A 16,295-nucleotide genomic window follows, 5' to 3' on the forward strand; every position below is an offset into this window, starting at 1 on the left:
AAAAAGGGAAAAAAAGAAGGGGGGGGGGGGGAGTGGTGCTGGCAAGGTGAAAGGCCCTAGCAGACAACTGTGTCTGGGCTGCGTGTGTCAGGAAGGAGAGTTTCAGCCATCACCTCCTGCAGAGTACTGGAGAGATGCTCCAAGCGTTCATGCCATCGGTGCAGCAGAGCTGGGGCTGGCACCCTTCCTCACCAGTTAGAAAACCCCCTCTCGCTTCCCCAGGGACATGCGTTTCTAAAAGCTCATCGCTTTTTACACTCTCCCCTCTTGTGTCTAGTGTGTGCCTGAAGCAGATCAGCTTAACCGGTCATACGGCAGGCTCCCATAAATGCTTTTAGCACAGCTTAGCAGCCAAAGGCACTGATGGAAAGTCACTGGAGCAAGAAGCTTACATCACTACTACTATTATTATTATTGTCATTATTATTGCTATTATTATTTTACAACTCAGGGTACTTCTTAATCTGCTAAGCGAAGACATTTTCAGCCACTTTGAACACCCTTTAAATCAATTAGGCCGACTCTGGGGTTGACTTCTAAAAGAAAAGAAAAAAAGAAGAAATGATAAACACCTCCACACCTTTCAGTTCGCAAGTGGTTTAGAAAACAAAGACACCACCCCCATACACAAAGGCATACACGGAAAAGATACTACCTTTAGAACTGGTTTGAATAAACAAATCTTCCTCTTTGACACAGCAGATAAGGAGGAAGATGTCCACCCACAGACATCTCACACCATTAGCAATCTAGTTAACATCTGTAAATGTTTTAGGGAAAGAAATTACACTTTGAGACATTTCTTTTTTAATTACAGGCTCCAGATGAGATTTGTTAGAGCAGGGAAATGTATCCCATAGCGACTGATGTCAATAGCAAGCAGTCCCTAAAGCCAGCCAGGATTGGGAAAGCCATGCTGTTTGCTGCTCTTGGCACTGCTCCCTGCTTTCACAATGTCAAACTTAGAACCGCCTTTATATGCACTTTCCATTTTTTTTTCCACAGTAGCTTTGCCAGCAAGCTGTAAACTACCGTATATCACTCAGATTTAAGAACCTAAACTTTAAAACAAATTAAACTCTTGTTGACATTGTAGTAAAAATCAGAATCGAACTGAACAGCTCAGTAAAACTGCACTTCAATTATTTTATGGATTTAAGATTGTTTTCTAGGATTCCCAGACTCCCAATACAGCAAAGTTATTTCCTCTTGGCAGATGTCTGGAAAAAAAAATTCATTGAATGGATAAAATTATGTGGCAGACACCAGGTTGAAGCCTAAAGGGAGGAAACGGTGTCTCCCCAGCACCTGTAAATATTTGCTCAGTGTCTTGACCAGAAAAGGCTTTCGTCCATACTTTGAAAAAAAATAAAAAATCATCAGGGTATTTATTTTGTAAGTTTTTAAGAAAATCGAATCTTCATCTGTCAAAACCCAGTTCCTAGCTAAGTGTTTATGTGGTTTTGAACGAACGGCAAATACAGGTCTGACCCACCCTTCAGAACCATGTCCAAACGCAGGTAAATGCATGCCGCACATGAGTGCTCCTAGTGGCTGGCCTCTGCTTATCTTTCATCTCCCTACTTAGCAGTTAATGTTGGGTATTCTTTTTATGATTCTCTTTTTTTTTCCTATTCTGTAAAATGGAAACAGAGGTTTCCATCTGATCAATTGCCAGGTTTCCATTCTTTATAATGTTTCCTCTCAAAACATTTTGGAATGAAAGTATTTCAGAAATGTGTGTAGACGGAAGCTACTGGAGATAATAATTTGTTTCATGTAACTGTGTTTTACAAAAGGTGTGGTGGAAGGCTGTTGCATGGGGCAAACAACAATCAGCTTGTGCAGCCTTTCATCAAAACCTTCGTTGCACTTAACTTTTCCCTTTCATCACATCAATGAAATGTCCTTTATGTCCCTAAGGCCCCAGCCTGAAAAGTGTTACATTCCCAGGGTCTTCAGCAAGAGCTGATCCTTGCTGAGTTGCTTCTGTCACAAGGATGCTTCTGAAGATCGAGCCAGATGTTGCACATCTGCATGGCTGCAGCTAGGTCCTGGGGTCTGCGTGTTCTGGCTGTATGCCCGAGGGAGTGGGGAGCCTCCTGTCCCTTGAGCAATGAGTAGTGTGGATTTTCCAAAGCTGCTGTGTTAGGCTCCATGCATTCACCTCCCGATCTGAGCTGGCTGACTTGACCTGACCAAATCTCATGTAAGCAGCCAGTTTTCTTCATTGTAGCATTAATAAATTTTTTAAAGCTACTCTTGAATTACTGTTAAAGTTCTTCCACTCATTTTGTTGCCTGGAGCACCTCTCAAAGTGAAAGCCAAATTCCTAGTGGAGTTTGGATGTGCTGCCAGATCACAGCCTGGGCTGTGGAAGCACCCTGTCATTTCTCAGCTATCAAGAAGTGAGGGTTTTTTTGAGTCCAAGTACTCAAAATGAGGCAGAAGTCTGTCACACATAGCGAGTGGTTGTTTGGAAAGTGTAATGCAAACATTTTGAATACAATTTCAGGTCTTTAAGTGTGCTTGAGAGATGAGTGTTGTATGCCTGTGTTTTTCAAGTGCCTTTTTCCTAGTTCTCTAGTGCTGGCCGCAGGTTTGCCTGTGGGCTTCGTTCTTGGGGCACAATAAATTTCCCTGTTAGTGGAGAGCACTGAGCTTCAGCACAGTTCTTATGTCAAGCACTGAGCTGCCAGGGGAAAGGTTTTCTACTTCCCTGAGAGCCCAGCTGTGATTCTTACTGAATTTTTGCAGCCATACCTGGTATTTTTTCTGTTGACATTGCTCTGCCAGTCCAGCCTAAGGAGTCATTCTGCAGCTTATCACAGCATGTGGGAGAGGGGAAAAGAGGAAAAGACATTTTGCCATGTTGCAGCTCTATTGCACTGGGGCCATGTACAAATAAAAGTGTTCTTCCAGCTACTCTAATTTGAGAGGCTTGCATCCTCATGTGGTTTTAGCATATGAGGAGTACTAGAGTCCAGCAGCTGTCTGGATGTAGTGGTTTTCACAGCTGCACCTACTGTGCTGGGAAGAGCACCTTATAACACCCAGTTGTTGGTTTCCCCACTGTGGCTCAGCTTGTATTGATATGTCACCAGTGTGGCTCCACTAAATCAGCCTTTGGATCAAACTTGAGCCAAACTGTACAGGAGTTTTGTCATGGAAAGGTCCTTACTTAGTGTAGTTAGTGTGGTGAAAAAACAACACAAGAATATCATTAACCACTGCCAATACTCTTCTCCAAGGCACCGCGGCGGAGAGGACATGCATTCCTCTTTGAACTGCAGTGATCTTCAGCAACAGATGCCACCGTGGTTAAAATAAAATCCCGTGGCATTACGTACAGCTCGCATTGTGGTGGTGGCCAGGTCATCATGGCACAAGCAAATTAATTGCATGACAATTTGCCTGCATCATGTTTTTTCACAGGCTATTTGCAGCCACCAGTGCAGATTCCCAGAGCTAGCCCTGCTTCTGTGCCCACGGCTTAGCAGCCGTCTTCCATCACCTAAGGCTTTCCCCCAGCTAGTGTGACCTTCCCCAGCCTAGCCTCCAGCAGGCTCATAGGTGGATTTCTTTTCTCTTACCAAACACAATAGCCGCACCCAGCTTTTCTCTTCCATTGAGCAGCATGTGGCCACTCACTGAGTCATCTCATGGCCATCATTCTGTACTCCTGAGCAACCCCCCTGTGAATTATGGGTCAGCAAACAAAGCTCAGCCTTCTCCACAGCCTTGGTGGGAATGTGGCCCAACAGTGGTCACCCCACAAAGCAGCACATAGGCACATCGTGTTTGTATATGCAGCAGCATCCTAGCGTTGTCCCTGCCTCGGTGCCCTCTTTGCTAGATGATGTGAATAATAGCATTGATCTTTTCTGTTTAGCGTGCACTTTGAGGTTTGCTGATGAAAAGAGCTATAAAGGAAAGAGGTATTGATGATGGTAATAGGGCAAGTAGGGTACATTTAAAAAAACAACCCTTCTTGCTCAAAAAACATATCTCCAGGACACTTTTATTGTTGAGGCCCAATGTACTTCTACTGAAGTCTATCCGACCTTGAAGCTGGTTGAGTGGAGGAAGAGCTGAGTCTTTTGGCTGTTCTCTGCTGTAGGAAGAAAAGACACACAGCAAATGCTCCTGTGTGACCCAGGGTGCTTTTTCCTTTCATCCATTCATTATTTCTTGGCTTTATTTGATATTCGCAACTGCACATGAGCTGTTTTTTATGAACAGCAGCAAAAGGTGGCTAATTTTGGAGGATTCCAGATGATCACTAGGGGACACACTATTATTACATAAAGTCAATTAAAGAGTATACGTGCACATCCCATTGATTTGATTTAGAACTAACAAAAGCTTCAGTAATGTGCAATTACAAGAAACTTAATGACCCCTTTATACTGAATGCAACTTCTGTGGCACCTAATATGCTTTGATGAATTGCTCATTATGTGCAATGTTGGAAAAGCTTCTAAAAAGATTAATAATTATAGAATCGATAGAGAAATTCAGTCTTATTTGGCTTTTTAAAAACTCTGAAGTCAGTAAGTCATAGAGATTATGGATTCTCTTTTTGCTTTTTCCTTCTGTACCCTCAGAATTTGGTATTTTTTCTAAAGCTAATGACACTTTTTTAGCACATGGAGAAACCCCTTCTTGTGTTATGTGGTCAGGTCTGGCCTGATACAAATTACTATGTGAGGCCCAAAAGGCTAGTGCCAGCTGCCATCAGAAACAGACAGTGCTGGACTGGATGTGTGCACATGGGATGGTCCTTTGGCAGGGCAGGAGGTCTCCAAGTAGCAGCCTCCAGCATCGGGCCCAAAGCTTTCCACCGTGGTCCAGACCCACTACCCTCTTCCATTCACTGCCTGTAAATTTCAGGAGCTGCCAGCCCGTGGGGCATCAGGGAGGCTTTAACCTTACTCTTCTACCTATGGGTGCTTTGAGAGCCTCATGTCTCAAGTGTTGCCTATGCCATGGTTGACTGCTAGTTGTGAGATACAGCAAACCTTGTGGGGTGGGATCAGAACTATGAGAGTAGGAAGAAAAAAATGAGGTTTCATTTCTGTTGCATTCGCGTTTTAATAAATGCTGCCAGAGATGTCTGGAGGCTAAAAAACAGGCAAATGCAGAATTGCTTTAAATTTGTTTCAATTTTGAATCCATACTTGTCATGCTTCGGGGCATTATTTTTGAATGCCAGGGTCTGAAACGCTATTTGACTGTTGGGCGCTAAACCAGAAAGTAAAACTGATCACCACGGTCAGTTTGTATCGCTGTATTTGCTATAGTGGGAGCAAATTGCTGTTGTCTGTAGCAAAGCGGTGCGTGCTCTTCCTTATTGCTTCCCGACTGGTACCTACAGAGCTTCCAGCAGTATCGACCTCTGGTTTTAGGTAGCATTTGCGTAGTTCTTCTGTTATGTGGAAATTTTGTGTAAAGTGTAAAATACATCTGTTTTGTTTCCCTTACAGATGCTCTCAGGAACGTAAACACATAATTTTGGTTAAAATGCGGTTTATTTCTCCGTTGCCCAGCCCTACCCTCACGCGTGTGTGTATGTGTGTGTGTCAAAAGTGGCTTGCATCATACTGGGGCAGGTTCTGCAGCCATTGCACAGCCGAACCCCAGCTGCTCCAGGCAAGGTTGGCCTCAGTAAGGGCTACTGAAAATTCCTGTTGACTCTGTGATTCTTTGGTATAAAAGCTAAAGCAGGTTGAGCACGGTCACCCTCAGATTAGGAGTAAAAACGAGCTAAAGTTTAGACCCCAGTGTTCTGGGAATCACTGTGGCTCTCCTGATCCTTGTGCTGATTCCCAGCAGTTGGGGAATTAATCTCTAAATATTTGCAGAGCAGGAGACATGGGGCGTTTTCTAGGGTTGCATATGGGAGGGATAAAAAAAATCCAAACCCAGGAGTTGTGGTGCGATAGGATGGGACTAATTTAGTCTGGGCACCTAGTCAAGAGCCCCAGTTAAATTACTGCCACACGGTGCTGTCATCACACTACAGCAAGGAACCGTTCCCATTAGCCCTCCGCAGTGCAGCCACTGTGGGAGATGTCACATTTGTTTGGAGTTGTTGATCTCAATAAGGCAGAGGGTAGAGCAGGTAGGAAAACAATTCCATGTTAATGGCTGTCATGCACAACAATACCATCCATCGTGCCAAGCCAATGTTCGTATTGGTGGGATCATGTTTTATTAAAACCTGCTACTTGTTGTCACTCACTTGCTCCACTGTCCTATTCACTGTCTCCAAAAATAGCATGCCCTGTGGTGGTGCTTATTATGATTAAACAGATAAAAATAAGTTTAAGGTTTAAACGCATCCAGGACACCTGAGGTAATAGAAGATCTGACTTCTTTATGGAACGTGTTGAAGTTATATTTTCCATTGCTTCACAAGACTTGTTTTGTTTGGTTTTTAATTCACTAAGCTTTAATGTGATCTATAGTTTCGCATTACATGCTGGCACCTCAGGAATTTGTATAATTTTCTGATTTGTTTTTTCATTCACAGGACAATACTTACTAGCTTTGGAAAAAGAATTTCTCTAAGACAGCCCTATTTCTTTTCAGTGATTTTGTTTGTTGCAGCTTTCATGTGTCAGAAAGGACAGAAGTCAGGAAATAGGTACCTTGATAAAAACTGTGGGATTTTTCTAGTGGGATAGAGTTTATACCAGGAGCTTAATTTCTTTACTCACTGTATTGTGTGACTATATTTAACCATTTTTTTCTTTAAATAAAATTTGTACATGAAGATAAGAGGAAACATATCTTTTACTTCTGCATTTCTGCTTCCTCTGCATTTATTTGTAACATTGAATTCCTATTCAGTGGTGCTAACATGTAGAATTTCATTTGAAATGAAGGGCATACAAAAGCACAAGAGCCTGATGGAGCAAGATGTGGCATTGCTGGTGGAAAAATGTGAGGGCAGTAATTATAGACAGCAAAGTGAACGTCATACTAAGAAGCATTACTACAGGTAGCGTGGTGTCAGCATCAGACTTGTAGACTCACTCCAGAGTTATGTTTCCCTGTTCATATACTGAATAGTATATGGGGTGTATATATATATATATATATATATATATATATATATATATAGTATATCACTGACCACATAGTCAGAGCTGTACTCAGTGGAGAGGAGAACACAATCCCTGCTCCACAGTGCTTGTGACCAGGGAGCTGTTGCCAACAGTGGAATTTCAGAGCACTTAGGGGTACGTCCATACTGTGTAATGAAGTGTTGGAGAGTTCCCTGACCTGGATGTTGCTGTAGTTGTACTAATGTAAGGCTTGACTAGTGAATTCTGCTGGAAGACAAAAGCTATGAACCAAATCAAGGCAGTTTTGCTTCCAAGACTGCTGCTCATTTCCGGAGATTGCTCAAATGTGACACCTAGCTGTGCAGTTTGACCAGCGCCAAACATGGTCCAAACGTGGTGCCCAAACGTGGCACTGCATTGCTTGGGCAATTACACCGATCTGAAAGATGAAGCATTGTTGTCCGGACATGGCAGAATCCAGACGTGATTTCACACAGGCTTTTCACACATGTGTCCTGAAAGATGCAGCTGGTATTACTTGTTTTTTCCATGACACATGCGCCAGTCACAGCAGGTTGCTTTTGTTCATCTTTGGTGAGAAAGCATTATGGTATCTGAATCTCCCTCACCTCAGCTCTGCTCCATCGTAGTAATGATGGTCCCCAGAGGTCACAGGTGAACAAGAAGTAACAAGCAAAGGTTGGTTAGTCAGCTGTGGAAAAAAAGCTTTATGTGAGCCTGAAGGCCTAGATGTCCTGGGACATTCCATGTGGCTTTTCTATTGATAAGGAAACTAAAAACCATCCTGAAGGAACTGAGCTGATGCTGTTGCTATTTATGAAGGAACAGGGACATGTACATATCCAGTAAATCACAAGGTGTCAGCTGTGTGAAAAACCTCTCAGTGCCCTTTGGCTTCAAGTCTACTACATCCCTTAAAGAAGAGTGGAGCACAGAGCCACAGAGTTCCCATGTAAAAGAGAAGTGTGCAGTTGGAAATGGGGGCAACAGTAAACACAACCCACAACTCTGCTACTCAGTCTACTTGTACAAGCCTTTCTGGGCTGCTGCTGAAGTGAACTGAAATCAATGGAAGGATGGTTGTTAACTTCCACAGCCATTGGTGTGCGATGTGTGAAGAGATAGTGGCTTAACCCAGACAGAAATTGGACCCCTAATGTTACCACTAACAAAGTGAACAGAGATGGGATACGTTTTCGATTTGTTCCTTGCCAGCACTGTTGAATTGTGTGTTTGACCGTGGCTCTCAGTTCACCTTCCGTTTTTTTCAGATTCTTGGGAACGTTCACCCCTAGGAGTATGAAGTCTTCCAAGCTTTTGTATCTGTAGCCCCAGAGAGCTCCCACACTGTGGAAACCCACTGCATGTACCTTGTCCCCGCACCACTGACCTTGTAGCTTCTTTGAGTGAGATCAGTATCTGAGCAGAAAGGCAGAACCCCAGAAGAGCAGGTATTCTATTAAAACAAAAGGCCACAATGTTACCCTTCTTACTAGTCAGATACAAGGAAAGCAGAAATCTGCAGAAATTTAAAGTTTTGCCAGTTGATGGAATCCATGTACAGCCACCAAATGTTAAAAATATTCCATTTCCTATGAAGTTCACATCTATATATGGAACCCACATTTGTTCAGATATATCTGGTTGTCCTGTTCCATGCAAGAACCCAAACTGTTGCATCGGTAAGATACTGATTTTGCTAATTAGTAAAGCAAAAATTTCCATTGCAAGGGCATTTTAAAGCAAAATTAAAATACAAGAAGAAAAAAACTCCTTATTAAACTAAAATGTGGTGTAACAGCTCACCACATCCTGCTACTGTGGCATCTGCTGTTTAGCAAAGGAAAGGTTCCTCTTTCAGATGCCTTGACAGGTAGAGAGGTCACGTGTTACCTGCATTTCTCAGCACTATTAATTTTTTTTACTTTCTGTCAGTGGAAAAGCTGAACATGATAATGGAAAACCATCAGTTGAAGGAAGGCATTGTGGGGAACTGTAGGTGTTAGCTATAAAAGCGACAGCAGCCCCCCTCCCTAAAGCCAGCAGAAAAACAGTGAAAAAAAATCTGATGACAAAGGTGCTGTAAATCATTGTACTCAGCTGTTTGATCTGATAGGGTTAACCTGTTGCTTTAAGGGAAGTGTTGGGCTAATGTAGGCATTGAAAATTAAACATCTTGCATGCTGTTCCAGATCTGCCGCTAAGCTGTATGTAGGGCCTTCAGCAAGACAGGTAATTCTTTGGATCTCCTCTGTCTGTAGAATGGGTGTCTTTGAGTACTCAGGTTATGTTGTTTTAAAAGTGAGCATAAAGCCTTTGCAGCTTTTCTTCAAAAGAGGTTGCACTCGTTCAAAACACAACTGCTCCTGGAATGGTACTTAGATGTGAATGGATCTGTATCCAAGCAGCAGCAGAATCAAAGACCAGCATTTGCTATAGGAATGAAGCTCAAAACCAGTCCAAAATACCACTTGCACTGAATACTGCTGTTCTGTGGAGCACACACAATCCTCCTGTAGTAACAGGTTTGTAAGCCAAAACTCAAGCATTCAAAGCAGCAACCAGCTGACTCTCCTGAAAAATAAATTAAACATTTTGTTAGAAAGGTGGTAACTAAGAGAAAAACACCAGTTATTTTCTCTCCATGAGCAATATGTCTTAACCTCTCTGGGGAGTTCTGCAGTGGTCCTCCAGGACCAAGTGGAGCCTTGAGGTTACCAAGGAGAAAGGAGTGTGATGGGCAGCAAAGGAGGTGGTGAACAGGGAACAATCAGCTCGTTCACATGATGCATGAATCAAATTATCAAGAAGCAAATTTAAACCAAGAAGAAAGTACTTTTTCCACCAGCACATCCCTGAAGTGTGGAACCTGTTGCTGCAGGAAACTGTGAAGGCCAAAACAGGTTCAGAAGGTTATTAGAAAACTTAATAGAAGAAAGTTCATCAAAGCTCGCTAGAAATGAGCATACAGAATTCCTGTTACTCACTAAGCCCTTCAGCAGAGTAAAGGTGTACTAGAGAAATCATCTCTGAGGGTGTACCTGGTTCCTATGCTCTTTCCCAACAAATTGGCTGCTGGCCATTTTGGTTGATGTGACACTGGTACAGATAGACATACAGGATGCTTCAGATGGCAGAGCCATACTTCAGTAACAGAATCTTGATTTCCTGTTGGGAAGGACAATCTTGGGTCAACCTACAACAAGAACATTTGAGGTTTTCTTAAAAAAAAAATCAATTTTGGTTGAACAGAACATTCCAAAAGATTCCATTTGATCCAAAATAAAACATTTCCTAACATGTAACAGAAGAATTAATATGTTTTGGACTATTAAAAGAAGCAAATTTTCCAGAAATGTAAAATAAAAAATGTTGATGCTAAAGAGTTTTGAAACTACTCTGAGTGACCCAAAACGCATTTTGCCCCCAACAAGTTTTCGCTCAGCATTTGTTTCTCAGCCCTGGAGGGAGAAAGAAGTGTCTCCACAGGAGTGCTAGACCCTGCAGCTGGAGGTGGTGGAGATCATCCTTGTGGCCAAACCCACCAAGTGTCTCTCAGGGCACTTCACGTGCTTGCCACCTGTTTCCCCATGTCCACATCCGCCGGAGGGTTTTCCTTCCAGCCTCAGGTGCTTTGGCGGGCAGCTTGGGAAAGCCCGCTCTCAGCGCACTTCCCCTTTCAGCTCTCATGTTTAGTGCTCTCTGCTAGCAGTCTGCCTCTACAAGATCAGCTGCTTTGCTAAATCATGTGTCGCCCCACCTGGGCCTTCTTCTGTGTGCACCCTTGTCCCTCTCTGTAGGTTTTTTCCACTGCGTTAATTGGGAATTTTTGCATTTTCAACACTGTGGTGGGTAAAGGTAAACAAGCAACAGAAAAATAGAGACCTGTGTCTGAACTATGCCATCCGTGGTCCACCATGGATGAGGGAGATGATAAACATCCTCTTGGTGTTGTTTGCCCTGTTGTATTGTGAGATCTGGTGGCAAGGGTTGCCCTTTAGTTGAGGTTCATTTTTCTCCCAAGTCCATGCTGACATCGTCTAGTGACTGTTGTTGAACAGCTCTCAGATGTTACATGAGGCCTCCGGACTTGACCGCTACTCATAAAGGTACCAGAAGCCCACCTATGTTAAGAAAGTAACATATAAAACTGAGGAATAAAGCTGAAGGTCTAGTCTGTATCCTATTTGAGTCAATAATTAAATTACGAGTTATTTCAGCTGGGGAAAGATTGGTTTGGCTCCTGAGATCTAGAGAGAATGCAACCGAAGGACCATGGTGGTCTTATGGTCTCAGACAAGGCACATGGGCTTCCAGCTGAAATGAAAAGTTTTGTCGTCTCTAGGGTAAGCCATGTGTCCTACAGTGCTTAAGTGACAGAAGATTCAGGTGAGGGTGCCTAGCATGGCTGGAAAAGTCATCCAATTTGGAGATGAACCTTTGGCCCTTAGACCGTCATGTCATCAAGTTTCTTCTGAAATACTTTTACAGATGCTTCAATAGGAAAACAGGGGCTTGTGGGCTGGGGGATGTTACTTTTGAAAGTATTACTGAGTGAATCAAGCAGGAGTACCTCAGTGTGTGCTGTAGCTTTAGTTTGAGATTTGAGTGCTAATCCTAACTGAGATGGGGAGCCCCTTTGCTTTTCCACCTCCATGTCCCCTTCTGTGAAATGCCAATGATGCTTAGCTCACATTTTGCTGAAGCAGTTTGAAGACTGTACAAAGACTGATGATAGCCTGGAGTAGTATCTTAGTTTTCTTTGATGTAACAGAAACTTTGAGAGAAAGTTAGCAAAACTGTGACACTGGCTGTCCTATATGAGGATTTGTTTTCATTGTCGTGCTCAACACCAAGGTATCACTGTGTGGTTTTGCTGCATACCCAGTGTTACTTTGAGAGGTTTATCAAAGAAACTATCTTTACAAAAGCATCATGGAAGAACCATCCTACAGAAGTGAGCTGTTTGCATTCAAGGCAGAGGCTCGATCCTGAAAGCTGTCCTGAGTCTTGCAGCATGTAAACAGAGTAGCACTTCTTGCTGTGTTTGGACGCATGCAAGGCAGTCTTTGACACAGAGCAGGAATTGCTGCTTGAGTTTGTTTCCATTGTTTGGTAATATTAAAGATGAACTGGCACTCTCAAGAGAAAGAAATGCTTTGTCTTCACATCGCATTTCCATACCACTCTTAGTTTGCTGCCATAAATAGGTAGTTGCAAATACAACTGATGTTTCCTTTCTGAAGTATGGTGTGCGTATCCATGAGTAGAAGTGGTTTCAGTGGCCAGGACCTGTGACACAAATCCTGCCTGATTCATGTGCTGCAATTACTAAATGGGCAATGGGTCTGCAGGAAAAAAAAAAAAAAGAAGAAAAAAAAAAAAAGAAACAAAACCCCAAACCAACTAATTGCTTCAGGAAGTTGTTTTTAGACAGGCTTGGTCTTTTCCAGTAAATACAAGAAGTTATCTGGATGGCTGTGAGCAGCAGCCCACGAGGAAAGCAAAACATGGGCTTTTCTGTGGTGCTTCCATGACGTGGGCATGTGTTTCCCACTCCCAGCAATGTCAGGGAAACTCAGAAGCAGCGATAGCCCTACTGATGGCATTTTATCTATCTTCATGTAAATCAGGTGGTGGTAGTCACTGCAGGGAGGTGGGGTGGAAATAAAAGGGATGTTGTGTAGTCCACTGTAGATGGCCTTTGCCAGGTTCAGTCATTTCCTGTCCATCTGCCAAAAATCACAAGCTGATAAATGAACATAATTGGAGTGTGGGAAACTGTATTGCTTGATGATCTGCAGGGGAGGGGGAAAAGAATGAAAGAAGACTCGTGAATAAAGAAAACACCACTTTATCAGTGGAGATGCAGTCTGACTGGCTGATGCTGAGATGGGGAACCTTGTTTATTCTTTTCTCTGACTCTTGCCAAGGGTTTTAACTTGCTCGTCCCTCCCATCTGTCTGTGCGGATAGGAGCAAAGACTGTGTGTCCACGTGTGTTGGTTGCCATGAAAGGAGAGTATATATTTATATATGTTGCCAGCTCCTGGGTCTGGGCAAGCATGCAGCAGTTTCTTCTCTTCTGTTTGTTTTGGGGTTGTTTTTTTAGCTAATACCATCCGACAGTGGAAAAAATCAGCACATGAAGTTGTAGTCTATCTAGGCATTGCAGCTGCACATACCCAGGTTCAGTGGCTAGCAGCTTTCTGCCATCAGTACCTACCATGGCTAACATACTTTCCAAATGTGGGTTTTTTTTTAATGGAAGCAGTAGATTATTCTAAGATTTCCTATGGTTCTCTTTGCTTTACATTTCCAAGCCAGTTCTAGAGCAAATGAAATGTTTTTTTCTGTAACTGATTTGAAATGTTAAATATGTTGGATGCAATCAAGGATCCAGGATGCTGCTGTCTTGTGATGCCTGGTTTTACAAAGTATTTAGCATGTGGATAACCTTGGTTAATCCTGCTGGTTTGCACTTTGATCAGCCTCGTAATGTTACAAGCTATCTCGTAATGTTACGCTTCCTGTTTGGAGCTGTACTGAAGCTGTCAAGGAACAGATGCAAATCTGGGGGGACTCTGTGATGAAGAGAACTGTCTGCAGCAGTGGGATGCTAATCAATTCCTTTTCTCTTGTTTTCTTTCTTTGCAGTAAATGAAATTATAAGGAATGACCTTTCCAGTACCAATGTCCATTCATAGCTTTCAGTACGGGCCTAATATGAAATCCACACACACTTTTGACTCAGCTGGCATGTCAGCTCAAGTAGAGGGATATTGAATAGACTGAAGACATTGCCTGGTACCACTCTGATCTTCCACCTTACTGAATGTCAGGAACTGAAGATTTATCTCGTGCTTACAAAGAAGCAGCTCCTCACCTTCAACTGATGAAACAGCTTCTGTAAAGAAAATCATCTCGAAAGAAAGAGGAGGGGCGCATTTCATGGGACAAAACTAGGAAACTCAGCAAAATCGGAGTGCTTCTTCCCAGTGCTGATCTTTTTGGCATGGCACCGCTGGAATACAGCCCTGGAAGTGCCTTATTTTACCAGGTTGTGGCATCAGGGCATTTTTAATAAGCTTTGAATTTGCTACCATTAAAAGTGTTGGTAGGTGCAGAAACTATAGAGCTTGCATTCTGGAGAGTGATAATTGGAAAAAAGCGTAGGACTCTGCAGCAAAGTAGGGAGAGCAATCCCTACTCCAGTAAGATGCGTTTATGAATTCCAGAATTTCTTCAGCTTTTCCTCTGCTGTAATGTACAGCCTATTGCCTTATTCTCAGTGCATTTCAAAAGCCTCCTGATTTGTCATCATCTCAGCTTTCTTTTACATATTGTCTTTATTATGTGCTAATGAATCATAGGGTTGTTAGCAGTAGCATGTTAAGGTTTTGATTTTAATCCGGCTTCAGTCATAGCACAAGTGAGTTGAATAGCACAAACTAAAAAAGGTTGATGGACAAAAAATTGAAATCTATCTTTTACATGATAGATGAATGTGTATGCATGTACATACATACTAGTATATATGCATATATTTATATATGACAAATAATATAGATGATTGCCTAGTGAGGGCACTGAATTTAGCAATAATTTCAATTTCTGAGAATGCATTTCAGATCCACAACAAATATTTCAGCTACTTCTTTTGAGGGTTTGTTGCACCTAAAGCAGGTATGCATTTTCTTTCCTCATGCAGTTAAGCAAGCACTTTAGATAGGCAAGAAGGATGCATACAAGATACATGTTATTTACCAAATGGCAAAATACGAGTTATAGTAACTGTAAATACCATTATGGAAGAGTGTAAAATATTTGTTCAGTTATAATGTTATTATTCCACAGAAGCCTTATAACTCTCTGCTACGTGTATGAAAAAGAATATTACCAAAAACCCACAAAGGTTTAATATGCAGCGCTGTATAGTGTGTTTTCAGATTAGCTGACGTTTCTGGAGCTACAGGTAGGCATGTAGTGTAGCCTTTAACATTGTATTTTTTACAATCAGCCGCTTATTATATAACTACAACCAACCTATTATTTCATATAACCAAAAAAAAAAAATTAAAAACAAAACTAAAATAAAATAGCATGATTTAAATTAAAAATGTTTAACATTAATATTGTGCCTTAGGAATCTCTGCCCCCTTCTGGAAGTACACCTGAACTACACCTCCGTGCTCGGGTGGCTTCTTAACCCTAATGCAATGAAGATTGAACAGGTTTCACAAACAGGTGAAATCCTCCTAAGCGTTTTAAAACATTATTCTGTATAATTATGTCTTACTTTCTTTAGTAAAAAAAATTTAAAGCCATATTTGTCACATTTGCACATTACTGTGAAGACATGAGAATATAATATGGCTATATGTACATACTATGATGTTATTGGTCCTAATAATAGTCTGTTATTCCTCACCTGTTTAATCCCAGTTATTTACCCTGTATTTAGCGTTGTAGACGTTGCATGAAACATTTCTTATAGACTGCCATATAAAAAGTTAAAAAGCTTGACAGATGTCAGCTTGACTTGTAGCTAGAAAATAGATCCAATAAAGCAAAACGTTTTGCTGGAAGCTAGTCTTAGAGTGGTTCATTTTATGTTATCGTGACAAATCTTCCTTTCTCATATAAAATAAGCATTTTTACATTATATACATATATAAAAATATATATCTCCATCTCTTCTATTTGAAGCTGTTTGCATCCTGCTGCATCCTGCTAATATAACTGTCAGTATGGAAGTAAAGTCTCTTGTCAACAGACTCTTCTTCATTTCCCCCCTGCATTTGAAGTTATTCCTGCCAAGGAGAGAAAGTGATATATGTTATAATTCTCAGTTTTTATTCTCCCAGTATTTCAGAAATGTCAACAAAACATGCATGGAGGAATCTCTGGTTATGCCAAAGCATTTTTTTTTATTCATATACATCAATGCCTTGGGTGAGGCTTTTAACAATACAGAACAATACACACACACAGAGACACACCTTCCACGTGTTCACATTTCAGCAGTAATTTTAGCAAGGTTTTCAACTGTATGGTTTGGGTATGTTGCACCTCCTTCATCCTTCTTTTTATTTTCTTCTTTAAGCTATTTTGGAAAAAAAAGACAAAAAACAAAACAAAAAAAAAACAAACAAAACCAACCTGTTACTTTTAAGCCTGGATAATGGAAGATTATGCATCT

The 16,295-nt window shown here is 41.7% G+C and overlaps 1 protein-coding gene across 5 annotated transcripts in view; it reads left to right on the forward strand.

Annotated features, from left to right (window-relative positions):
• Positions 1-15,681, forward strand: part of NFATC1 (nuclear factor of activated T cells 1) — a 116,582-nt gene extending 100,901 nt beyond the window's left edge. For all 5 annotated transcript variants that reach the window (XM_062618069.1, XM_062618071.1, XM_062618073.1 and 2 more), the window contains one exon: positions 13,751-15,681. In XM_062618069.1, coding sequence (XP_062474053.1) covers positions 13,751-13,800 — 50 coding nt within the window. In that variant the 3' untranslated portion in view covers positions 13,801-15,681. The remainder of the gene's footprint in view (positions 1-13,750) is intronic.
• Positions 15,682-16,295: the final 614 nt, after the last annotated feature.

This window comes from Pezoporus occidentalis, unplaced genomic scaffold (genome assembly GCF_034315485.1).
Source record: "Pezoporus occidentalis ecotype Australia unplaced genomic scaffold, CSIRO_AGI_Poc_V1 ctg2, whole genome shotgun sequence".
Lineage (NCBI taxonomy): Eukaryota > Metazoa > Chordata > Aves > Psittaciformes > Psittacidae > Pezoporus > Pezoporus occidentalis.